The 27,426-nt window shown below is 41.0% G+C and overlaps 1 protein-coding gene across 2 annotated transcripts; it reads right to left on the bottom strand.

The window, feature by feature from the left end:
- Positions 1 to 1,579: 1,579 nt before the first annotated feature.
- Positions 1,580 to 26,158, bottom strand: evplb (envoplakin b). Of its 2 annotated transcripts, XM_061749846.1 has the most exons (22): positions 25,989 to 26,158; positions 20,329 to 20,428; positions 20,096 to 20,250; positions 19,449 to 19,572; positions 19,249 to 19,380; positions 18,735 to 18,776; positions 18,478 to 18,639; positions 17,109 to 17,216; positions 16,910 to 17,005; positions 16,727 to 16,837; positions 15,699 to 15,845; positions 15,164 to 15,318; positions 14,960 to 15,057; positions 14,690 to 14,862; positions 12,213 to 12,391; positions 11,986 to 12,124; positions 11,226 to 11,419; positions 8,034 to 8,184; positions 7,875 to 7,958; positions 7,665 to 7,805; positions 7,483 to 7,575; positions 1,580 to 5,414 (listed from the first exon to the last, which is right to left on the bottom strand). In XM_061749846.1, exons 1-22 carry the CDS (start codon positions 26,027 to 26,029, stop codon positions 1,929 to 1,931), a joined length of 6,111 nt encoding a protein of 2,036 aa, XP_061605830.1. In that variant the 5' UTR covers positions 26,030 to 26,158; the 3' UTR covers positions 1,580 to 1,928. The 2 variants fall into 2 exon arrangements, with proteins under 2 accessions (XP_061605830.1, XP_061605831.1); XM_061749847.1 differs by lacking the exons at positions 20,096 to 20,250; positions 20,329 to 20,428; positions 25,989 to 26,158 and having other exon boundaries at positions 19,249 to 19,370; positions 19,449 to 19,546.
- Positions 26,159 to 27,426: the final 1,268 nt, after the last annotated feature.

Genomic DNA, 27,426 nt, shown 5'->3' with positions numbered 1-27,426 from the left:
CACTATTGAAACACTCTCATAGACACAACCAAAACGCATATTACAGGATATTATATGACCACATTTCAGTATACAGTGGTGCCTTGATTTACAAGTTGAATTTGTTCTGTGACCATGCTCGTAACTTAAAGCACTCGCCTGTCAAATCGTCTTTTCCATCTGAAATGTATGGAAATGTTCCAGCGCCTCAAACAACACCAACAAAATTTTTGTAGCATGTTTTCTAATCAGAAAAAAAATCACTCTTCAGTATTGCACTTTATACAAATATGCAGGAATAAAAAGAATGTATACAGCTGCTGTTTTGCATTGTGTGTTAGCATTAAGCAAGAGGACTTTTGTGAGACAAAGTTAATGTGGTTTGGGATCACAATGTTAATTCTCTTTGTTTCATGTTGAGTTTGATGACTTCAAACTTCAACTTGGAGTGGCAATAAACATCTTGAAGCAAGCACTTGCCGTTTTTTGGGGGGGGAAGAACTGTTCATGAGCTGCCAAACTGCTGCTTGTTGTGAAGTTCGCTCCCACCATAGCTAGTGTTTTAACTCAAATTTTTGCTCACAATTTAAGACACAAAAATTGGTCAAGCGACAAGTCGTATGTTCAAAAACAGTGTGTGTGAGGTAATCCTGAATTATGTACCTGACGGCCCTTCATAGAAATGTTTGGGGCTTTTTCATACACAGAATTGTATGGTGGGCTGCCACAAATGCTCTCGCCGACCGCATATGTTTGAAAGTCTGTTACTTATCATAAAAGTGTCTTTAATACATTTATGTGTTGTTTGTGAAATGTGCAGTGACAATTATAAAACAATGACTCTGCTCCCAGTTACAGGAACACAACATAAAATGTGTTAATGATGGTTTTATCTATATTTTTGACCGCGAGAGCCCACCATGCCATTCTAATAAAAAAATTACAAAGCCTCAATTAACCCATAAATACCACCAGTCTATAATAACACACATTTGTTTGATTGTTGTATCACATTTTTATAAACTCATAAATAGTATGGCCCTAGGTGCACTTTTAAAAGGTAAAACTGGCCCCTGATATGCGAAAGAGTTTGACCCTGTAAACCTTAACAAAGTGTATGAGTCATTTCTAATCTCTATCCTTAATCCATTCCTTAAAGCGTATGACTCACGAGTATTGGGTAATAAGTACATACAGTCATGTTGCTGTTGCTAAAAGTGTTGAATGGAGCGTATTAGCCTTGACTGTTTGCTGAACTGATGGATGTGATAATTGCTGCATTTCTTGTCTGCTAAAATCTCATCAAACCGGTTGTTTCAAAGACGCTTCACAGACTTACTGGCACCGACAAACATGTAAATTCAGATAAGGTCTTTTGGTGCATCCGACCAGGCGTGGAAAACACTCCAGTTTGAGTGCGCGTGTGCGTGTGCGTGTGTCTGTGTGTGTGTGTGTGTGTGTGTGTGTGTGCATGCTTGAGTGTGTGCAAGTGTGTGTGAAAACCAATATGGTTTACATCATGTGTGTCACTCGGGCAATGGTGAATGCTCTCTGTAGACCAAATATTAACTTGCTGGGATGTTCAAAAAGTTGTTCCAAATGAAGATTGTCATTTATTATTAAGTGTGTAGTGTATATAAAGCACGATTCACATTTATGCAACATACATGCACATGTTTTGATAATACAAATATTATTGTTTAAAAAAAAACAGGTCTGTAAAAAGCAATACAAGGTGTGTGGATTCTTGGATTTGACTTTAGAATGCTGAATGGAACAACAAACATTTCCCTGATTTTTACAGCAAACCCCCAAATCATATTCAAACCAGATCCACGGTCGGGTTATTAATATCAGTATGTGTTAATATAATCTTTGAGTTAGTAATACCAGGAACCCTCTAGCACCAGAGGCTGTGTCAAACATTTCACTCATCTTAAACTCACGATCTAGATTCTGTTGTGAGCAGAAATAAATCGAAAGTTGGAGTATGATGGAGAATTGGTTTCATCACTGGAGGCTGCAGGGAGGAGCAACAGTCCTGTGCTCTTGTCAATCTTACACTTATCCATTGCCTGCTTGTACGAGATTTTTTCTTTGCTAATGGGGTCAACCAGAAGTTTTAGGTATGAGGACTCATTCTGAAGCTCTTCGGCAGTCTTGCTGTCGATCACATCGTTTGCTTCGGCTTCTTGGAGAGTGAGGCGGCCAGCTTTGGTGGGATCGACCAACCCTCCAGTCAGGTATTGCGCCTCAATATACCACCTGGCGTTTTCGTGGGGTATATACCCCTTTTGCGCTGCCTTTCCCACAGAGAGACGCTCTTTGGTCAGAGGATCCTCAATCCCGGTGAAGGCCTTCTGAGCGTTAAGAAGCTTGTACATGTGAGCATTGTCAATGAGGCCTTGTTCAGCTGCTTTGTGGACAGACAGTTTGTCCTTCTTGGTGAGATCGACAATTCCGCCAGAGGCCGCCTGTGCTTCCAGAAGCTTCAGAGCCGTGTCACCATCGATGAGCTTACGAGTCAAGGCGCTTCTCACAGACATGCGGCTCTCTGTGGAGGTGTCAAAAACACCAGAGATAGAGAATTGCTCATCACCTAAAGCAAAGAGGTTGTTAACACTGTCACTGTGACTATTAAGACTGGTATAGGAGGACCTCATGGAAGTTGGCATGGAGTTTAAGGGAGAGCTTGGGATAGGTTTAATGGGGGACTTTGGGCTTGTTACTGTTGGAACAAAAGGTCTTCTAGTTTCCCCTGCCACAAGAAGAGCAAATTCAGAAATGGGCATTTTGCCATCCTTGTAGCGCATCACATCATACTGGGTCAAGCGGCCATCTCTCAGAGCGTCTTTGACAGCGTACTGCATCCCAGTCTTACGATCTTGCAGAACTGTTGAATCCCCATCCGGACCACTGGATGTGCATTCTTCCCAATCGCACTCCAGTTCTGACAGGTGTATGTACTGGTTGCGGTCTATTAGCCCTTTCAGATAGGCGTCATAAGGTGCCATGTCTTTACCAGTGTCGGGATCCAAAATGGTGATCCTTGTAGAAAGGTTTGTCTCTCTCGTTTGAGTTTCAACCTGATCCTCATTCCTGAGGCTTTCTTTCAGCTCCATAATGAGTGCCTCCATTTGGTGGTGTTTGTCTTTTTCATTCAGGATCTCCTTCTCGAGCCGGTGTACTTCAGAGGATGCCTTTAGACTTCTCTGCCTAGCCATCTGGGTTCTCTCGCCCATCAGCTTGGTCTGTTGCTGGAAGCTGATGCTGATGTTCTGCCTTTGAGTCTCAAGCAGTTTTAGCTGTTTAAGAAGGTCTTCCTTCTCCCTCTGGAGGTTATTTCTGTTGACCACCAGAGTTGTCTCCTCTTGCGAAGTAACAGATATGGATGTCTCCAGGTGGGAAATTTTTATTCTAAAGCTCTGAAGGTGGTCTTCTTTGTCACGCCTCACGTTTCTCTCCTGTGCAAGAAGATCTCTCAAATGGTCCCTCTCAGCCTCCACTCCTGGGTCTTTCTCCACACGGACAACTTCTCTATAAACAATCTTTTCCGTTGTCTTTTCTTTTGTCATAATTTCCAACTTCATCTTCAGGCTGCTGATTTCTCTCTGTAGACGATTGAGTTGCTTTGCCTCTCCTTCCATCTCAACACGTATATTATCCATGAGTTTCTCTAGCTTTGGGTCCCTCTCCACTTTCAGGACTTCCTCAATGACAATCTTTTCTTCAACTGGTTTTGGAGAAGTCTCAAGCTGATGAATCTGAGCTTTGATCTGCCGCAGCTCTGATTCGATCTGAATCTTCTTCTGGCGTTCGTCCATCTGAGCCACAATGTTCTCCTTTTCTTGAATCAGGGCTCTTAGCTGTCGCACCTCGATTTCAAGCTTCCTACGGGCTTTGACTTCATCATCCAGAGAGTTGTTTAACCTCTCATGCTCTAAAATCTGCTTGGGGTCCTTCTGCAGACGCACCACTTCCTGTACCACCGTCTTCTCCTCTGGCTTCTGGCGCTCAAGGACAATGTATTGGTTCTGAAGGTCAAAGAGACATTCTTCTACATTGCGACGTTGTTGAGTCTCTTCTCTAACAGTCCTCCGGAGTCTGTTGACCTCTTTTTCCAGCAGGGGGTCGTTCTCATATTTGATAACCTCTGTATTAACAAGTTTGGTCTCCACTTTGGATTTTTCAGCTTTCAGCCCATCTCTTTCTTTGCGTAGGTGCATCAGCAGCTCAAGTGTGGTGTCATAGTTGACTTTAAGACGTGAAACTTGGTTGCTCAGCCGCTGTAACTCCCGAATAACTTCGGGACTCTTCTCTTCTTTGATAACATCCTGGGTCACTTCCTTGTATTCAACTTTGGGCTTCAGAGTACGCAGCGTGGTCAGTGTGGTCATCGACACTTCGGTTTCTTGCTCTATTGCTGCGCGTTTTCGGCTACAGTTCTGCAGCTCATTCCTCAGACGCTGGAGCTGGATTTCTGTCTCAGGATCAACTCTGAAAATCTCATTGATCACCTCTTTAATCTCAAATTTAGGCCGTAGTTTCTCCACTTCACCGTATCTCATCTGAAGTGTGGTCAGGTCCTTCAACAAGATAACATTCTCATCCTTCTCATCCTCCAACGCCATGTGTAGTTTCTTTGACTCGCTTACCATTTCTGTATCTTGTTGTACTTGCTTCACCACCTTGGTGACAATTTTTGGTTCAATGGTGGGAATGACCCTCTCCAGTGTGTTTATCTGACTCCGAATGCTGAAAATGTTGTCATTGAGTGACAGACATTTGGCTTCTTCTGCTGCAATTTCATTCTTGAATGTGAAAACAGATTTTAGCATCTCGGGATCCTTTTCGAGTCTCACCACTTCCTTCTTCACAAGCCTCTCTCTAAATTTGGGTTTCTGCTGAGCCAGGAGGCTAAGCTCATTTTTCACGTGAATGGTCTCAGAGTCTTTAGTTTGGAGCTCCAGTCGTATCTTCTGTATCTCACTTTGGATCTTGGCCACTTCTTTTTCCAGCTGTGGGTCTCTTTCATACTCAGTTACTACTTTGGCTAACAGTTTTGGTTCAGCACCAGAGAGCTGCTTTTCCATTGTGATTATTTTCCCATTGATAATGTCTATATCTGAACTGGCTCTTGACCTCTTATATCCTTCATCTTGGATCCTGCTTTTTAGAGTCTGTAGTTCCGCTTCCACTTTGGGATCACGGTAATACTGCACCATCTCCCTCTCCTCCAACCTCTCCACTCCTCTCCTACTCTTCAAGGACAAGTATCTCTTTCTGTATGTTTCCAAGTCATTTTCAGCATGTAAGCGACGCGACGTCTCCTCATTCAGTTCTTTCTGCATGGTCTCGGCTTCTACCATGTCTTTCCTCTGGCTCTGCAGTTGCAACTGCTGACTGACAACTACGCTGTTGACTTTATCTTCGTTCTGTTGACATGTTAGAGAACAGAGAGAGAAATTGTGATTATCTTTCTGAACTATGGGGTTCATTACATTTCAGACAGAAAAGCATGTTTTCTTTAAATTGGTATTGTTCAGTTTAGCTAGCCATGGAATGCCCGAATGAAGACAGCTTAGTCAGCAGCAATTTGAAAAGTGCAACATCATACCTGTATGATGTCACTGGAGTTAACAAAAGTAAAGAACAGGAATAAGTAGTGGTGCCACTGTCCCAAAATTCTGACTTCGATCCTATACCTTCATGAACTACCTCGATACCGGTACAACGGCAAAAATCTAAAACGTCAGTAAAAGCAGTGACATGAAAACTGACACAACTTCAAATACTTTTAGATTTATTTTATTAATTCAAAATATTATATACGATACGTTCAAAAAAATTATGTAATAATGGAATTAGCCCAGTCTTAACATTAGTTAATTAGATCAATGCCTGCATTATGATATACAGTATATTATATGAAAAATAAGTGTGTTTGCATGGATATAAAATTGCACATCTATACACAGTATATGTATGATTATACAGCAATGAAAAAAATGTCTATTATATTATAATAAAGGCATTTTACCTGAAGAATATAAAAAGCTTGAAAAAGCTTGAAATACACGTGTATTGCAACCTTTTTATTCAAGTTTTTAGTGTGGAGAATTTTTGTATTTGACTCCATTTGATTTCTCCCATTGTAAACAATACATTGTGCACCCGCTGTGCTGTTTTTCATTGCGTATGGAGCCACGACAATCAAAAAGTGGACCTTTTGGCTGCACTTGGATATTAAGTGTTTTTTCCTTTTGCATTCAGGTGGATTTTTATTCTTCTCGAACTCCCAGATTTCCGGAGTGGTCTCCGACGAGGCTCGGCTTCCGTGCAGCACGCACCCGCGCTAACGCATGCTACCGTCTCCGGCAGGAGCTAGTCGTCGACTAGCTGCCGATTAGGGGTCGGCAGTTTGAAGCTATTTCATTCTCCCGGCTCCCACAGTTGTATGCACACAACTTGTCGGAAGAAAGCCAGTCAATGGCTGACTGTCGTCTTTTTGGTTACTGGCCTTTGAGTCTGACCTTTATGAATTGAGTGCTGTCGCGTAATTTTTTTTTTTATTATTATTTTTAACTACCGGTACTGAAACATGCTGGTTCTGTGCTTTTTTTTTTTTTTACATCAAAATACTAGTACTGGTATCGGTACTTGGTGCAACACTAGGAATAAGTCATTATCTATGAACAAGAAAGATAACGGGCATGTCACCCTCTCATAGTTGTAATCCACTCAATTGTGTTCTTATTCCTGATTCTTGTAACACTGAAGTAACAATTGTGTCTACCAATCAATGGACACCAGCATGTCCAGCTTCCCCTTTCAGTACTGAACCCCTCCAGCCATGAATTTTCTGCACCACCTGTCCTCATTTGGGCCACAGCTGAGCTGGAGCCTATACCAGCTCACTTTGGCTGTGTACAGTTTGGACTAGTTGCCAGTCAATTGAGCGGCATGTATAGACAACAAAAAACATTCGCACTTACGCTTACACCTGTAAACCTCACGTCCATTTTTTTTTTTTTTTTATGTGGGCGGTAGCTGGAGAAAAACCCAAGCAAGCATGGGAAGAGCATGCAAACTCCACACCGAAATTTTTTTATAATTTTTTAAACAAGATTCAAACTCAGTCCTTTTAATGGTCAAGCAGACGTGCTAACCACTAGTCCCCACTGTGCTTCACCAGTACTCAACCATAATACATAGTTAACATATAGTTGCCCGCCATAGTGACAATAAGTGGTGTGGTATGGATCAGTTATTCCAATACCTTTCACACCTTTGACAATAGAAATGCTAAAAATTCTGTGCTGTACCAAACTGAACAATTTTGCTTGTGACAGTTGCTTGTGACAGAAATTCACAAATTATCGCAACACCAAATTGGTCATCCTTCAGTTTTCGAAATGAGAACATAATTCTGGCATATGCTCTTTTCATCTTCTCAAAAAGCTAGATTAGACCTTAATGATGATATCATTTGTGCTGTTTTACCCTAAGTACGATGTTCTTGGCAGTTCCCATCTGGTTGAGGAGCTCCTCATTCTCTGCAGACACCTCAGCGAAACGGTTCAGTAAATCTTTTTCCTGTAGCAAAAATGTATTTCTAGTTTAGACAACATGAAGCATAGAAAAAGTGTCATTTATGATCAAATTACTGCTTATTGTTGTTGTACCTTCCTCTGCACTGCCTGAGCCATCGTTGAAGTTTGGCGCTTTTTCAGAATGGGTCCGTTGTTGTCATCATCATCATCATCCTCTTCATCATCGTCTTCATTCAAAATGCCGCGGTATGTGTTTGATTTGATCTCGTATTCCTGAAAGAACATTTGTTTAAAAAGGACCACGTCTAGTGCAAATGGAACACGACAATAATCTTAACTTACAATTAAGGTGTTTTGGAGTTCTCGGGAGAGATCCTTGATCCGCTGCACATCATCTGACCTCCTGTTAATGTCCTCCATCACTCTCTAAACATCAATCCAGAACTGGTGATAAGACAAGGTAGGTTAATAATCATTTGGTCATAGGACATTTGCACTCACCTTCTGAGAGTTGTGCTTGGCTGTTATCTCGGTCACATTGTCAGTCCGTCTGATTGTGTTATTTGGTAAATTGACCAAAAAGAAATCCAGTGACTGAGCAACATTCTGGAAGTCTTGGTTTTTATTACTTGCTTCCTGTATGAGAGTAGATCTAGAGCAACAGAGCAGAAAATACACATCATTCATAGTAGCAGTTTTAAAATGTCATCAAACCCCACATTCATGTTCAGATGTCATTAACAACACACTGTGGAAACTAATAGGTCAAACACAATCCATTCTGGAATGCAGGTTCTTTTTTTTTCTCATCGGGAAATGCTGGATATTCCGGCCATCATAAAACCTTGTATTGCACAACCAAGGACTTAAATGACACTGTAACTTTCTTAAGCACCAAATAAGTGTACAAATAAATTAACCATTGCCAATATAATAAACCAGCATACTTGTGTCCCTTGAAAGCGCCGTATAAATCCAAGCTCTAATTATTATCTATGTCTTCCCTTCGTTAGAAATATGCCCATCGTGTTTGGCGCAAGTCTTATTACAGTGTAGATTCCCTCTATTTCGCATTTTTCTTTGACACCTATTGTTGAGGCTGGTGCTTCAGCTGGAATAAGTGTTGCATAAAAAACAAAAGAAAAATTAAAAAGCATGCGCTAAGTTAATTCTTTGATGCTACCTGAACTGAGGACTTGTGTGATTTTCTGAGCGTTACAGAACAGATATATGTTGCTCTGATCATTTGGAGGAACCCGGCAACCGCATAAAAGTCATGTTTTATATGATTCAACTCATCCTGCTTAACTTTGTCTTTAAAACTTGGGACAGCAATCCCAAAAAACTGCTCTGGAAAAGACCAGCACCAGACAATTGTTACAGTGCGCTGAATTGACCCAGATGCAAGGAAACGCAGAGTTAAAAGGAGTTCTGTCAACAGTAGGTGAATGGCTCCAAGTCTGCCCTTAGATTATTCTGAAGTCGGGCTGTCACTTTTTAGAATCGATTCTCCTATTGATTATTGGTCGAATAATCGAATAATAATAATTGGTGTACAGAATTTGAGACAGCCAAATGCTAAATGGTTAGCAATAGCGATCAGCATTAGCAAGTTAGCAGAGACCAATTTAGGTCAAGAAACGCTAACTGCCATTCAGCTCACTCATACTTATCATGTTATATGTACATACCACATCTAACAGTGTCTTAAAAATCACATACTCCTGTGTCGTTTTTGACTAAGTTGATCAGCGGCGCAAACACGGTTCCGTAACTCTTTTTTGGTCCCGGCGGAGTTTCGAAGCAGAAATTTTCCGTCAACCTACAACCCCAATTCCAATGAAGTTGGGACTTTGTGTTAAACATAAATAAAAACAGGATAAAATGATTTGCAAATCATGTTCAACCTATATTTAATTGAGTACACTACACAGACAAGATATTTACTGTTCAAATTGATAAACTTGATTGTTTTTAGCAAATAATAATTAACTTAGAATTTTATGGCTGCAACACATTCCAAAAATGCTGGGACAGGGTCATGTTTACCACTGTGTAACAACATTCAATAAACTTTTGGGAACTGAGGACACTAATTGTTGAAGCTTTGTAGGTGGAATTCTTTCCCATTCTTGCTTGATGTACAGCTTCAGCTGTTCAACAGTCCGGGGTCTCCGTTGTCGTATTTTACGCTTCATAATGCGGCACACATTTTCAATGAGAGACAGGTCTGGACTGCAGGCAGGCCAGTCTAGTACCCGCACTCTTTTACTACGAAGCCACGCTGTTGTAACACGTGCAGAATGTGGTTTGGCATTGTCTTGCCGAAATAAGTAGGGGCATCCATGAAAAATGTTGCTTGGATGGCAGCATATGTTTCTCCAAAACCTGTATGTACCTTTCAGCATTAATGGTGCCTTCACAGATGTGTAAGTTACCCATGCCATTGGCACTAACGCAGCCCTATACCATCACAGATGCTGGCTTTCGAACTTTGACCCCAATCCGGATGTTTCTTTTCCTCTTTGGCTCAGAGGACACGACGTCCACAATTTCCAAAAATAATTTGAAATGTGGACTCGTTGGACCACAGAACACTTTTCCACTTTGCATCAGTCCATCTTAGATGAGCTCGGGCCCAGAGAAGCCGGCGGCGTTTCTGGGTGTTTTTGATAAATGGCTTTTGCTTTGCATAGTAGAGTTTCAAGTTCCACCTACGGATGTAGCACCGAACTGTATTTACTGACATTGGTTTTCTGAAGTGTTCCTGAGCCCATGTGGTGATGATGTCAGTTTTTGATGCAGTACCGCCTGAGGGATCGAAGGTCACGGGCATTCAATGTTGGTTTTCGGCCTTGCCGCTTACATGCAGTGATTTCTCCAGATTCTCTGAACCTTTTGATGATATTATGGACCGTAGATGATGAAATCCCTAAATTCCTTGCAATTGTACGTTGAGGAACATTGTCCTTAAACTGCTCGACTATTTTCCCACGCACTTGTTCACAAAGAGGTGAACCTCGACCCGTCTTTGCTTGTGAATGACTGAGCAATTCAGGGAAGCTCCTTTTATACCCAATCATGGCACCCAACTGTTCTCAAATAGCGTGTTTTATAGTGTTTGATGACCATTCCTCAACTTTCTCAGTCGTTTTTGCCACCTGTCCCAGCATTTTTGGAACGTGTTGCAGCCATAAAATTCTAAGTTAATGATTATTTGCTAAAAACAATGAAGTTTATCAGTTTGAACATTAAATATCTTGTCTGTGTAGTGTACTCAATTAAATATAGGTTGAACATGATTTGCAAATGATTGTATTCTGTTTTAAATTTATGCTTAACACAACGTCCCAACTTCATTGGAATTGGGGTTGTAATTTTGAAGTCGACTTAGCCGGGTTATTCGATTTTTATTTTTTCCCCAGCTCTATTCTGAAGCAAAAGGAAAAAATGCATTTGATGAATTGATCATAAATCATAATAACCTTGGTTTCTGGCATTTCAAAAATGTTTACAGCAAAAACAAGATCCGTTCTCCGCTTTGCCTCTCATTTTGCCTGCGACAACGTATTCTTAGGCCACTGCACAAAATAGTTTACTGTGTGCCATTCATAACCTCGAAATGTTATATTTTCCAATAAATCTTGGTTGAATTCCGGCTTTAGAGGATTTCACTGTATTTGTAAATTTCACCTGTTCTGGAGCTGATTACTGACATTGGCGTAGCGGTTCTTCAGAAGTTTCACTTCACTCTCCTGGCGTCGAATATCAGGGCAGTATTCATTAAAATTCTGCTGCAGGGAGCTGCACGCTTGCTTCGTCAGGTCCAAGTCTCTGCCTAATGTGTTCAACTCATCCTTCTTTGAGGAAACCTCCTGACACATGTCCTGTTTGATGACATTGAACATTTAGTGCTGTAGCTTAGATTCGGTGGCGGGCCGTGCACTTCAATGGGGACTTACCCGACTAAATGCACCTCTTAATACCACCGCTATCATAACATACGCCATCTGGATTATAGAGTAGTAATATTTATCTAATAACATGACAAAAACATAAAACATGCTCGGCAGAAATTATTAAATGTATTCATGTGGGTGGATCGCGACTAGAGAAAATTTGCTAGTCGAACAAGTTTTGCTCTCAACCAAATCTGTAGATGGAAAAATGCCAACGTTATGGAGGGACCGGCTGGCCCTGTCAGGACTCAGGACGGATGTGCAATCTGATTGACTAAAGAAAATGGTCCCAGTGCTAATACCGGTATAGTAAATTACATCGCCTATCACTACTGATTTTGAAAGGCCCTGAGCAGATTAGACTGACATGGTAGTACATAGAGGATGAAATCTGATTGGACAAAAAAACAATTACCACCCAACACTGGTTAAATTCCTCTGTCTTGTGTTGTTAGTCAAAACTAAAATTGACCTATTGTTGAACTTTTCCACACCTGCAGCTGACGGCTGCGACTCATCAGGGCCTTTGTCTGGTTGGGAACGACGCCATCTTTAGCAAGCTGCTGTTCAAACCCGGAGACCACGCCCTCTACCTTCTGCATCTGTCTCTCCAAGAACATTGCAGCCGGAGCTCTGAGTGAAGAGGAACACAGGATCAAACTGTGACTAAGGTGCTTTCATGCAAAATGGGCACTCAATGGCTTGCTGCTTGTCCTCTTACTTTTTGTCATAAAGATCAATAAGGCTGTAAATGTCATCCATTTTGGTGTTGGCAGCAGTGAGTTTGAGCAGCAAGATTGAGGCATTGGGTCCAAGTGGTTTATTGGCCAGAGCGGGCTCCATGTCTCTCTGGATGGCGGCCTTCTCTGACTCGAGCCTCCTCGCTGTCAGGGATGATTTCTACAATGTAATCATATACAGTATATATGTCAATATAAAGCAGAGTTGGGCAAACTTTTGTGCTTTTCATTTTTTTTTTTTAAATGGACAGATGGGCCAAGTCATTTGTAGCTTATGTAATATATATATATATATATATATATATATATATATATATATATATATATATATATATATATATATATATATATATATATATATATTGTATGCATGTTGTTTCTAATGTTTTCTTTCATTATTTACAATAAATAATTCTGAAATAAATCAGGTACAGTTAAATAATGGCCTAATACCAATTTTATTGAAAAAAGATAATAAATAAAAAAATGCAACAATATAAGGACTATTGATCATGTAAATCAGTCATGTCTAACTCATTTAGTCACATGCAACATCGTAGTTGCGGTTTCCCTCGGAGGGCCGTTATGAATGTGAAAAATCATATAAATGTATTGTCCTATACAAAATTGCACCTGCATTTGATTGATATATATTTTTTACAAAAAAATTAATTTGAACCCAAATATTTAAATACACCCTACAATACAACTATTGTTATTTTTGTTAAGAAGGCGGAAAAAAAATGTATCCATTCATTCTCAATACCGCTTATCCTGTTCAGGGTCGCGGAGTGCCGAAGCCTGTACCAGCTGACTACACCCTGAACTGGTCGCCAGTCAGTCGCAGTGCACATATAGACATGGACAACCACTCCCACTCACATTCACACCATCACTGAGTGGGAAGTGAACCCGCGCTGCCTGCAACGAATCCCCCCACTCCACCATCAGTGACTGGTGGATAAAAAGGTTTTGTAATATTTTGTACATTTAGATACAGATTTAAAGTAGAGAGGGTTTGAACCGACTAACTTTCCCACCGCCACTTGTCGGCACAGCAAACTAGCAGCGATGCCTCAAGCGTGTAGAGATGTTTTCCTAAAATGAGACCGGTAGCGATCACTTGCAAATTATGCAAGTCTATCCTCAAATATAACAAAACCACAAGTGCTATGAACACCCACTGAGAAGGCATCTGCTAACGCCAGCTGACAAGCAGCCTAAATCCTCACGTTAGCAAATTCACCAAACGCCCTCCTCCTGTAACAACGAGAACACAGACAATATACTGTAGCGTCTGCTTAGATGACAAAACAACAATCAACAACCTCTTTATTGTGAAAATGAACGGTTAATGTCGCCAACAACTTCCAGTCCGATTCACCCATTCTATCACAAATCCCACTCAGACACCTTCATGACCTCACAGACATTCGGAATTTTGGGGGAAATTATATACAACTAGTATATACTGTACCGAGTAACCCTGCAGTTGTGTTACGTGAATTGGTGTTTGAGTTCCGACTGCCTGCGAGGCCATGAAGGTATCTGAATGTGATTGGACGAGCAAGTGTCTGAATGTGATTGGATGAACGCGTCGGGGTGTGGGCCCAGTGCCACCGAGGACGGTGGGGAAAGTGGGTGAGCGGGATTGTGTTTGGAGGCAAACACCGCGCACAGTGACTTGACAACTGAAAACTATCACAATGACGTCATCGATGAATCCAAATTGACTCGATTAACGTCGCTTTAGTGTCAACCACAAAAATTCTGAAGTCGTTCAAACCCTAGCAGAGACACGACTGCAGAGGTTCCCAAGTCCCAACTGTTGTCACCCTGGGACTTGCATTTTCCAACTGTTGCAAAGTCGTGACCCACTTTAATAGAAGTTAAGAACAATAAAGCATTTTTTTTTGGTTGAAAAGTAGCCTCTGAAAACACGTTGTTTTTTTAAACAGCTTTTTTTTATGATCTTTACATGTCACCAAAAGCATAATGCTAGCCATGATGCTAGCTAGCCAGGGGCTGAGCTGCACTGTATTTGTTTACAGAGTAAACAAGTGACTAGAGCACAACTGAGTAACAGTTCCAGTTGCATATCAAATGTGTTCCATGCGGGAACTTGGTATGCCTCTGAACTGTATCGCCATTTTTTTTTAAAGCAAATGTATGTCATTTTTGAGTCCGCGACTCGCTTTTGGGTCCTGACCCACAAGTTGAGAATCACTGCACTACTGTATTTGCTTTAGTAGGCCACATCTGGATCTGGGCCCTGGTCTTCAGTTTGACACATGCTAAAAATGGTCCATGGGCCGGATTAAAGAACGAAGCGGGCTGTAAGTAGTCTGCAGGCCATACTTTGCCTACCCCTGTTCTATAGGCACACGTGTGGAAAACACTTGGACACACCAAGGAGATCAAGTACAAGAGCTGAGGACTGGAAATGCCAAACATTAACCTTGAGATCCTGCAGCCTGTTTTCCAGGTCCAGTGCTGGGTTGCGGTTGTCCAGAGGGGCCCTCAGTCGCTTCTGGATGTCCATTTTGCAAAGGTCCAGATTGGTGTTGAGCTCGTCTATTTGTCTGGCCAGCAGCGCAGCTTTGGGGTCTTCCGGAGCTCTTTGTACAGAAACTAGGGAGCAAAGACAACAAATTGTTTGGCCAAACAGAAAATAAAAGGATGTTCCGCGGAAGGGGGGGGGGTGGTTAGCAAAAACATTCCTTCGCACCTGCACGCTGAGGGCGATCCACCTCCACGGTGGGGCTCTTCAGTGAGGTCATTATAGCTGATCTCTGACTCTTCAAGTTCAACAGCTTATTCTCAAAACTGAAGGTAAAAAGACATTTTCCATTTGAATCCATCAATGATTGATCATCTCTGAGGACTTTGTCTTGAACAACAGAATGAAAGCATTCAGTGGATCAACATGTACCCGTTTACTTTCTCCTGGGCCTCGGTGTCAGGTGGTGGCACCATGAAACACGCCCCGGGGAGCCTTTTAGTTCTTCTGCTGCTGTCCTGCAGCTCCCACTTCTCATGATCACAGAAGGACTTTAATGTTAGCTCATCACCGCGCCTCACAGCTCCCTGAAGTACGCACAGACATAATAATAATAATAATAATATTAAAAATAAGAAGAAGACGAAGAAAACCAAGAAGTCTAGAGATGAAGAGCCCATTGCCTGAAATGGGACATTTGCATTACTTTTCATTTTTGAATATACTGCATATATAAAATATTATTATTATTTTGCATGAATGCAGTTTTTGTTTTATTCCCATTTAACTCCCATAAATTTCCATGGAACATTTTCAATATAGAATTTTTTTTTTTTTTTAATTATTTCCCAGTTTATGGAAATTTCATAGAAGACTTCCAGAAAATGTTCTAACCCTTTGCAACCCTTAAAAATACTAAGTGGTGTTCCCTCATTTTTCTCATCATTGTTAAAGTCCAAATTCTCACATTTTCATCGTCCCAGTCACACAGCGCGACAACTTTGGTGGGTTCGGGGGGATTGCTTCGCCGTAGCTTCAGAGGTGCTATGTTGCGACCGAGCTCTCTGAGGGCCACCAGGCGCTGCTCGTTCCTCCTTACCGCTGGCTCGTCTCCCTGGGGGAAGAATTTACATTTCACAATACTTGAAATGCCACTAAAACATCAGCACGCATCTCCAGGCATCCTGGCATAGCTCAAGCTTGTTCGTTGACACTCGCAAATATCGCACCCGGACAAATAAAGACAAAAAGCCATCTACACCAGGTTTGACAGATGAGATAATCCAGAGTAAACCTGCTTCTTAAAACAGACCTCTGCAAACTCATGGGACTGAACAAATATTGTATGTCAACATGGGCCACGACTTGGAGGAACTTGAAATTTAGAACTCCAACTTGCTCTTCAGTCACTTTTACTCATGCAGACCGCCGGAGTTACTCATTAACGAGACTACTTTATAATGAGTATTCTTCAGAATATTTATGATTATTGCTGTTATGCAAATGAATGGTGGTTATCCCAGGGTGTAGTTCATCAGATGGGATAGATTCAGATTGACAAGAATGGGATTATTATTTTTTGTAGTAGTAGAAGTAGTAGCAGCAGAAGAAGAAATAAAAGATGCGCTGTAGTATCATTACATAATATAAATATTCTTTTATTTTATGACTTCTTTTATCTAAAATAATAATTCTATTATTAGTAGTAGTAGTAGTAGTAGTAGTGTCGTTATTGTTATTACTGACATCACTATTTTTTTAATAGATTTGTTTTTCTTTGACCTAAAACAATTGATTGATTGATTGATTGATAAATCACTATTATGGTTATTTTGTATCATAATTAGAAGTCCAAAGTATCATTATTTGGAACTATATTTTGTTCTTATGTCACTACATTCAATTATTATGATTTATTTCCTCTAAAATAATTATTGATTTGCTTGCCTGCCAGAAAGCACCAACTATACAGCAATGTCATAGACGCCGGAGTACCTGAAGCTCCAACAGGGCCTCCGAGTTGCTCTTGCCAGCCATTAACTTCGGGTCCAGATTGTAAGTGATTCTGTCCAGGGACTCAGACAAGGTCTCTGCATCAATCTGGAACTGTAAGCCACATTTATTGATTAGCAAGGGGTCGTGCAAGTGGGAAGCAGTCACAGCATGTCGGTCACTTACCTTCCTGTAGTTTTCAATGTTGTCCAGGTGGACTTCCTGTGCTAGACACAGGTTGAGGAAAGATTGCCATCCCCTCTGCACTGCATCTTTGTGTGCCTGTCAACATTTACAGTCCTTTGTGTGAAGAATCACACACTGTATTGCACTGTGCGGAGTAGTACCATTAATCTTGACGAAGTGACGGAGGGTGAGGGCGTACCATTATTGCTGAGTTGCCAGGATGTTTCAAGACTGACAGACGATCTCCTTCCTCCAGGAGCTGGTTGACCTCACCCTCATGTGACAGCAGCCCGTTGCTTTTGAATTTCTGCACCCAAACAAATCACAAAGAGACAAGTGAAGAGGTAGTCGTGTCGTGTCGTGTTGGTAGCCGGCAGCTCATCTAGTCACTGGTTATACACGTTTGCAACAGGGCCGCGCGGATCAAACAAAAGAGACAAACACAATTCTCCGGTGCTCAGGCTCGAAAATTGAATGTGACTCTATCATCGGGCAACACCGTGGAATGGTGGTTAAGCACGTCTGCCTCACAATTTTGTGGTTTGGAGTTTTAATCTTGGCTTCCTGTGTGGAGTTTTTTTCCGGGTACTCCAGCTTCCTCCCACATTCCAGAAATGTGTGTTAAGACTGTAAATTATTAGACCAAGAGTTAATTAGAAAATTAAAATGCGTCATGAAGTATTTAGTTAGTTCTATATTTATTTAATTATTTCCTTTTTTTTACTTTATTTCAACGTTGAATTATCGCAATGTGTATGGGTTTATTTATTTATTTATTTATTTTCACGCTATATTTTTTTTATTTCGGCACTCCTGTTTCTGGACAGGATGAAATTTCTGTCATTCTCGCCCATCCAACTCAGCGGGCGGGCAATGGGCGCCGATTCAGCTCTAATCAAATTGTTTGTTCCTGACTTTTAATAAATGTCATGGACCTAACAGTGAATATGTTGTACAGTATGTTTAATGCGCTTCATGCGCAAGTTAATAAGAGACATTTTAGAAAATAGAGATGAATGGAATATCACACCCTGAGTATATGGCTTGCAAAGCGGAGGGATGTTCTCGGTTTCCTGTTTCCGCTCAAGAGTGTCGTGTGGATGAGATTTACAAATAGGCTACAGCTCAACCACGACACAAGTGAGGATACAAGTGAATGGATGGACTACGAAAAAGAAAAGCTATGTCATGTGCTGTAATTTGTGTCTGCCACAATAACTCCACTTGGAATGTGAGAAAAACACAAGAGACTGTCTCGATCTCCGTTTACAAACGTAACGCTGTGTGCAGGTCGTGAATGTCCGACCCAATCTGTCCCGTTGGAGCTCTCCGTTTCTCTTTGTAGAAAGGGTTGTGCGCATTCAAAAGGAGCAGCGGAAAAAAAGCAAACCGCAATGTACGCACAGCACAGGAGATAAAGATGGTTGGAACAACTCAAATCGTTTTTGAGTAATGAAACAGATGCCATTATTGCTGCTAAACGTGGGTGAATTCCCCTGTACAAATTCAAGATAATTAAACCATATCTAATTTACGTATATGACGAATCATCTCTGCCCGGGACTGACCTCGTACTCCATGCGGACGCTGCGGGGGTCAATCATGCGATCGCTCCAGTCTCTCTGCAGGATCCTCTCCTGCTGCTGAGACAGGTAGTCGAGCTCTTTGCTGCAGCTTTGCATGTACTCGTACAGAGAGGCCAGATGCTTGCGCCTCTTTCTGGAGCTCTCCTGCAAAGATGCGGGGGGAAAACATCACACGACAAGCCCCTCGCACACAAACGCAGAGTGGACAAATGGGGGCGGCGGGTCACGAGGCCACTCACCAACAGTTGATCGTACTTCTTTTTGAGTGTAGCATATTGGTCCTGTTGGGAAAGGATGGCAAAGAAGTCAAATGTGGTTTGAGAGCACATAAGGTGCATCTGAAAAGCATTTGATTATATTACAGCGTTTTGGGGGCAGAGGGGAACCGTTTGTTAATTTATAAAAAATAAGAAACAAATAAGAAAACAAACAAACATAGTGTACATCGCTTTTGCAACCTAGTGAGTGCTATTATAGTTCTCATTTAACCCTCCTATTATGTAAATTGGAAATGAAATACTTATCCAGACTTTATGTTTGTGTGGTAAATTTGCGTGAATATAGTGGGGATGAGTGTATAATATTTGCGAAGACATTTTTTTTTTAGGAATGACTTATTTGTACCCATTGTGCCAGCATATGTTAATGACTGGTGAGAGCAAATTAAAAATGGGTGGAAATAAATTGAAAATGCTAATCAAAAAGTGAGTTAATGAGTTAACTGAGAGCATCTGAAAACAAATATCTGGCTACCTGTGAAGAGGTTGTGCCGGGTTTCATCTGCTCACTGTAGGCCTCAATCTCTTTATGCAGGATGTTGTGAGCTGCGATCTGTTTCTCAACATCAGAAAGGCTGCGACCGTATCCTTCGGTGTCTAAACGCCTCTGGAACGGACAGAGGGGAAATGTGATGCGTGTGCAGCTGGTGTGGTGTTTACGGTTCGTCGACAGACCTGTTTTTCATCCAACGCGGGACCCCAGTCTATCCTCGACACGGGCACCAAGTCTTGCACCTGGTCATACAGTTCCCTGTAGGTGGCACAGTCCTTCACCCAGCGGTCGTGAAGGTTCCTGACACTGAGAATCAGAATCAGCTTCAATCCGTGTATCATTGGTTCATTCTTTCTGATTTTTCAAAATAGCATTTTCTTTAGCCTTTAGCCAAATCACTTTATAACACCATGATTTTCATTCTTCTTTCAAGCACTGTCTAAGACACGAGGAACTGTGTCTTTATGTCCCAGTTGACTGATTGTGTATCGAACTTCCAGGTTACACAAACATTTCAATTAAACTCGATCCGGCCCAGTTTTCATTTTGATCGAAACCTAAAATTGTGTTATTACAAAAAAAAAACTGTAATTCTTTGTTTTTGTGTTAGATTCAACAAACAAATAACTAAATGATGAGTTACTTTTTCATTTATTGATTTTCAATAGCCAATTGAAATGGAAAGAATACAAGAAATGGTTTCCTCGGCGGAGGGCGGAAGGGAATGTGGAAGTGATGGTTTATCTTGATGTGACGGTATGCGAGGTGTGTCTGCTTGGCATGCAAGTCAACAAGTTCCAAAGAGCCATCAGCCCATCAGTCAACTCACTCTCGATCTATATCGTTGGCCTGTGGGTGCTGCAGACGCTTGGCCTTGTCCACGTCCATGAAGAGGTCATTCAGCAGGCCCTCAGCCTCCGCCAGGTTGTCTGCGTTCTCCTTCTGGTGGATCTTAGGCTGGTTCCTTCCTTCACGCTGGGCATCCTGCACAGCAGCGAGCATTAATCTCAAGTTGTTTTCTTTCTTCTTTTACAAAGCCGAGTGCGATGGAGCCTTTCATACCACAGCCAGCAACTCCTCTGCACTCAGGATGTCCTTCTCCACCACGTCCGCATTCTTCTGCATGCGAGCGATAAGCAGAGTCAGGTCGGTGGCCTGGCTCCTGTGGAGGACACAACAAACCAACATGGTTGTCAGAATCATACTGACGGGCAGTGGTGGGAAGTAACCAAGTACAAACACTTATTTACGCTACTTAAGTAGATTTCCCAGGTATTGCAGTTATACATATTTTTCCAATGAATTTTTACCTTTACTAAACATATCTGTATTTTCTACTCCTCACTTTTCAACCTTTATGGATGATGACGCAATGTAAAAAAAGAAACGGACATGTCCCAGGAAACTTTATTCTCTAAAGTCAAGTGCTAAAAAAAATTGGGCTATTTTGAGTCAAGTCAAACTAAAGTAAAGACTACTACTGTATGTGTAACTGACATGTTGGCAATTATTTTGAAATACATTTGTGCTGAAAGGTACGAATCACAATATATGACAGAATCAAGATAAACCAGTCTGTTAGAAAGAAAGAGCGCATTTTGAAAAACAATTAATATTAAAACAGTCCCTATAAATGTGTTATATTTAGACCGAGTTGCCACTTCCTTACAGTATGTGCACCTGCACAACCTGATGACATGCCATAAGAGCTGCTTTTACGAAGTTAATAATGATTGACACTGCACAAAGACATACTTTTTGTGGTTGCAGTCTGCTGTACTATAGAAATGCATTGCTGTTTGTCATGTAGGTGTTTCTTTGTCTAAATGAGATGTCATTGGACTGTGTGGCTAATGTTCACCACACACAATGATTCTTGATCAGCACGTCAAGCACGAAGCGGTGACCTGTTGGTGCTCTCGCCGTGTTTGCTCTGTCATTCCCTCACCTCTGCGATATGAAAAGCAACTATGCGTCCTGACACACCCGCAGCAGGACACAGGGGGGAGTGCATATACGATTTCCGCCCCCATTGCTCAAGTCACCTGCCGGAATGTTGTCAGACTGAAATGTACATGAATGGCAGCATTCATGTGCAGCAATGTAGTCAGGCGCATAGCTAGCCCAAGGCATAAGCGAACTAAGCAACTGTAATAATAATACTTGGTAGTATTGAGGAAAGACAGAGTGATATTTTAAAAAAAGTGCCTGTTTAATTAAGCGAGTTTATTTTGACTACCACCTTACGTCAGGTACCTGTTCAGTTACATCGTTATTTGATAATTAGCATCACATTTTATTGGTTATTTATTTAATACTCTTTTAGTACATTTTAAGTTATTTTTATATGTATCGCCGTGATATTATTTGTGGTTGCACTTTACTGTTGTTCCAGCACGACACCTTTTTTAAAAAATCAAATATAATAAACAAGATGACACTGAATACTATTGCATAGTAAACTAGTTTATTTTTGTTTAGTTACCTTTAGTTGGCCTAGAGCAGTGATTTTCAAAGTGTGGTAAAAGTACCACTAGTGGTACGCGAGCTCCCTTGGGTTATATGCAAAAGAATCACTGAATTAAATACTAATTAAATGTACAACATTTCAAACATGAAATACAATCAAACATTAGAGTGAAACTTGCAGCTATGTATACAGCCTATTTAAACTCGTTTTTAAACCAGTACAGTATATATTTTTTTACTTTTCAAATACAGCGCTTTAGTACAGTTCAGTTGTATTAGTATAAGTATCATACATTAGCATTTAATGTTTAACTGTAATAAAAAAATATCTAAGAACAATTTTTATTTAATTTATGTGCAATGTTTTTTTTACTGAATCAATATTTAAGTAGTTGCTTCTATTTTCTTACATATAAATGTGTTAATGTTAAAATTTTATATAATGTTACAGTCGTCTAAAATAATAAATATACTCTTTCGGACTAAAACCTCTTTCTCATTTTTGGTGAACACTTATACTATATTACTATATTTTCATCATGGTGACACTTGGAGAGCTTGGAGAATACTATTTTAAGGTGCAGCAGAAATGCACATGTATGTACATGGATATCCTGGACGAAAACCTTCTCCAGAGTGCTCAGAACCACAGACTGGGCTGGTCAAAAAAGACAATGACCCGAAGCACACAGCTAAAATACCGAAGGAGTCGCTTCAGAACAACTCTGTGACTGTTTTTGAATGGCCCAGCCAGAGCCCTGACTTAAACCCAATTGAGCATCTCTGGAAAGACCTGAAGATGGCTGCCCACCAACATGCACCATCCAACCTGACAGAATTGGAGAGGATCTGCAAGGAGGAATGGCAGACGATCCCCAAATCCAGGTTGCATCCTTTCCAAAAAAGACTCATGGCTGTATTAGCTCAAAAGGGTGCTTCTACTAAATACTGAGCAAAGGGTCTGAATACTTATGGCTGTGTGATATTTCAGTTTTTCTTTTTTAATAAATCTGCAAAAATTTAAACTATTCCATTTTTTTTCTGTCAATATGGGGTACTATGTGTACATTAATGAGGGAAAAAATGAACTTAAACGATTTTAGCAAATGACTGCAATATAAAAACATTTTAAGGGGGTCTGAATACTTTCCGTACCCACTGTATGCACTCCCATGCCAAGTTTGCACTCTTGGGGGAGCAAGCCGAAAATGTGGCCGTTCCCTTTTGAATCTGGCCTGCGCTCATGCTGCGTGCATTCTCCAGTAGACTTAAGCCCCGTGAAAGTGAAACATCAAATCATATTGCCCGTTTTGATCGAGACCCAGCAACAGCACGGTGACAACCCGGCGACGACTGACTTGTACTGACGATGCGTGACACACCTGGCCCATAACGCTCACTGACTGCTCAACGGCTGTAATGTGTCCCTACCACATTACACCAGCAGCCGAATGTTATATCATATACATATTATATCATATTAATTGGCAAAAAAATATCGGCCCCAGCTGACTTTTTCTCACCAGTGACCGCAGAGCTTTACCGCTTCAAACATGCTGATTGGACTTTTTGGAAATCTGCAGGGCTGACTGTTACAACAACTACAGTCATCGTAATGGCGCAATTGTGAGTTAAGATATTGAATCATTTGGTTGGTTTTTTGTTAGCTTCTATGCTGGTCTTCAAATACGTTAAAGTGACTCGCTCGGTCTGTGGCGCGAGGAAGGTTGGGTATAGCTGAGCTATGCAGCTGCAGGCACACACCCTTTTTTATTGATGGACCGCCAAACATGCGTTCAGTCATAAGCACAGTATTTTGATTACTTTTATTTGATTTATTTCATATAGAATGGAAAAAACATGCTCCCCTTCAAAGTGTAGCATGTTAAACAGAATGGTGCGCACGTCCCAACTGGCTGACGACACATCTGCTACGGAAGGTATTTTCATATTTTAAGTGTGCTAAATTGTTTCAAATAGATTTCAATGACATTCACAAGGCTCAGGAAAACTCAATGCTCCATGATTTACAGGCAGCCTCAGACTGGAATGAATCAAGCCTCTTTGGTAGTTGCGCAAAAAACTCCATGTTACACACAGTGGGTGTATCAAAACTCTGGACGGGAGAATGCAATGATAGTGATGGTTGATGATAGACAGGCTTGCGCGCCAATGGGAGACGATGGCCCTTACTGAACAAGACAAACAGTCAAACACACAAATACAAAATGAAAACACTCACAAGGAGCATGGAGAAGACGCTAAAACTGATGTCACTCTTAGTGACTTATACTTAGTGCTTTATCACTTGGAATGTTTGGTAAGTCAACCCCAGTCCACCCTTGTATTTTTAAATTAGTAAACTCATTACAATTCCTGAAGGGAAAATTACACAATGAATGATCAATAATCAATATTAGTGGTAGAACGAGAGGGCCCCATGAAGGCAGGCGCGGGGCACCTCGTTGCGGCTTCCCTTCCTTTGGTCAGTTACCTTCTAATTGCTCCTGAATCTTTTATATGTGCTGCAAAGGTCCAACATCTGGACAACTTTGCATGCAACCTTTGAAACATTAGCACTACTGTTAAAGAAAATAAATAGACTGTTAATCATCTTCTATTGGAGACCCCGACACTCCCTGGGCCCCTCTTGTCACAATCTTACGGGATGCACGGCTCGCCCATTTACACAAGCTGGACCTTCGACATGCACCCACCCTCAAGCCGAGTGACAGGTCATACTGAGCAAGTGGAGATAAACAATGTGTTCTGGCACAAGAAAAAGGCTTGTTGCACATGTTGCACAATGACTACCCATCACACTTGTTGCCATGAAGATAATAGAAGCAAACACTACGCGAGCAGAAAGCAGGGCTTCCCAATTTAGGGCGAAATGTGTTTTTAATGGGCTGTTGATTGTTAAGTACATAAAATGCAATTTTATCAGTCACGAAGCACGTATGCAATTTTTAGTCACGTTGTAGTAAACTTGTGTGTTTTCCATTTGTTTTGTTTTTTTAAAGTCTAAATCAGGGTTGGGCAAAGTATGACACATATGGCCCACTCCGTTCTTAAACCCGGTCCAAAGAGCATTTTTCCATCCATTCATCCATTTTCTATTACTGCTCATCCTCACTTGGGTCACAGGTGGGCCGTCTTACTTTAGGCTAAGAAGACCATTTTAAGTCTTCAATTAATGAATGGGGGGGTGGGGGGGGGGGGGGGGGGGTGTACCCAGAGAAAACATGCAAGCATGTGGAAAACATGCAAATTCCACACAGGAAGCCAGAGCCCAGAAGAAACCCCATCCTCAAAAGTGTTAGGCAGATGTGCTAAGCACACAGCTACCTTGTCTCTTTTTTTTTCTTCATAAAATTGGTTGATTAAAATGTATCTATTCATTATTTATTTGTTTTACTTTTTAAATATTTATTATAAATTATATATATATATGAAATCATTGCTTAATTTGATACAATTAAATTAAGTATAAATGAAATGTAAATAATGGGAATTAATTAATAGTATAGTATATTAGATATTTTACATCCACATTTTAACAAAAAAACCTGACCTGACCTACTCACTTGGCCCATTTGTCCATTTTAAAATCAAATATGGCCCTGCACACAAAATAGGTGCCCACCCGTAGTGCAAGTTGAGGATGTTATGGCGTGATACACCACCACTCAATCCCAACTGGATTGTTGACATGACGACACAGAATCACAATTACAACTAGCATGTGAGATCATTCATTCATAACAGCCAACAAGTGTTGATTCATTCCTATACTTTAGTTTGCATCTGGGCATTGTATTAACGTGGAAGCACGACAAAACATGACAGGTTAGACCAGTGAGAATAGACCGAGAAACCTGACACACACACACACACACACACACACACCATTTAATTCAGCAGACATGCTTTACATTTTCCTTTTTTCAGGTGAATGATAGTTATTTGCAATGAAAAGGCATTCTGCATATTAGAATATGCTTGTTCACTTTTGAGAAAATAAAAAAAATAAATACACCAACTGGAAAGCAGAGTTGATCTTGGCACAAAAAATTCAAAGAGAAAGACAAAAGGAAAAATTGTGTTGATTCACAGGTTTTGTGCATATTAAACATTTGTGAACATTTGAGGAATCAGTTTTACGATCTATATCCGTTTAAATATGTTTTTAGAATTTTGATAATTCCACATTCCCACACTCACACGTCCACACACTCGGAGGCCCAACTCACCTGCTGATCTTCACAGGGCCGCTTTCCTGTTTCTTCGACATGACAGGAGGCTGTTCAGGCCCACTTGTGTAACCGGAGTCCCGAGTGTGTTTCGGTGTGCTCCTCCTTCCTTCCTCTCGCTCCGTCCGTGTCTCTGGCGGCGTCTTCCCTCAGTTAAGGCGAGTGTGTCGGCTCCGCCCAGGCCAGCAGGTGTGTCACCAATAAAAGTAGTCAGTTGCAAGGGGCGGACCCGGCAGACCTGTTCCACGCTCCTGAACCTGTCACATTCAGTAATTCCAACACTCTGTTTTTTTTTTTTTTTAAACCACATCACATGCTTTTGATCTGTCACTATGAAGGAATAAATGTGAAGTAGGTTTGGTCTGAACCTGTTAGGAGTTCCAAAAATTGACTTACCAATTAGGCAAACACAAGAAATTGCCTGGGGTCCTGATATTTCCAGGGGTACCCAAACTTCTCATAAAAATGGATTAGTACAGTTTTCTTCTATTTAAAGCAAGTATTATTATTTTAATCTTGATTGATGTGCTTCAAAGCACATGACAATGTTTAATCTGTCATGATCGTTTCAACTACTTCCTCCCTCTCATGCAATGGACTTTTCCATTTTCATACTGCGCAAGTGCAGATTTGATTATGGGAGGTTTCAGTGTCTTGCCCAAGGACACTTCGACAGCGGACAGTCAGAGCCGGGATTCAAGCCGCTGACCATGACCTGCTCTGTCAACTGAGCCACAGCTGCCCTGTGACAGCAAAATGTGTGTAATCAACAACAGCAGTAGCACTGCTGTTAGTGTCAGCTGAGGAAGACGCAGTAGAGATGAAGTGTAAAGTGAAGGGAGGGATGCTTTTCATCACAAAAATCTGTGTATTAAAGTGGTCAAAATCGTACACTATATTAAATGCTTAATGTGCTTATCAATTACTGTAAAACCCTTGAGAAGATTCACTTGTTACATAATTCCCAATAAGGATTTTAAGGACTTTATTTAGCTCAGGAAATAGGAGAATTTCTCAAATGGACACTTTCTCATTGATGACAAACATTAATATTGAAAATCTTGTCAGTGTGCAGATGTGGAGGACTCCATGACTGGCTTTGCACTGGTGCCTCAAATGACTAAATACGATCCTGATGAGTTCAAGTCAAGACACATTTGCAAAAGATGTGGGCTCGCATGCATGCACAAATGCTGTGGAATGTAGCACAACAAGTAACTTGACAGCTGAATGTTATGATTATCATCAGCAATTATGACATGACAGCTCAATGGTATTCTTTAGCATTAGTATAGTATTTTTATGTTAATTGGAATGAGTGCTAGAAAAGGAACTTTTTTTTAATAGAAAGCTCATCTGTGGATTTGGATTTGTGTGTGTCCTAATATGCTGCACACAGTACTATGAAGGGGACTTCATGGGTTGGCAATTATGGCTC

Source organism: Phyllopteryx taeniolatus, chromosome 16, assembly GCF_024500385.1.
Source record: "Phyllopteryx taeniolatus isolate TA_2022b chromosome 16, UOR_Ptae_1.2, whole genome shotgun sequence".
Taxonomy (NCBI): Eukaryota; Metazoa; Chordata; class Actinopteri; order Syngnathiformes; family Syngnathidae; genus Phyllopteryx; species Phyllopteryx taeniolatus.
This window is presented reverse-complemented; position numbering and strand designations above follow the sequence as displayed.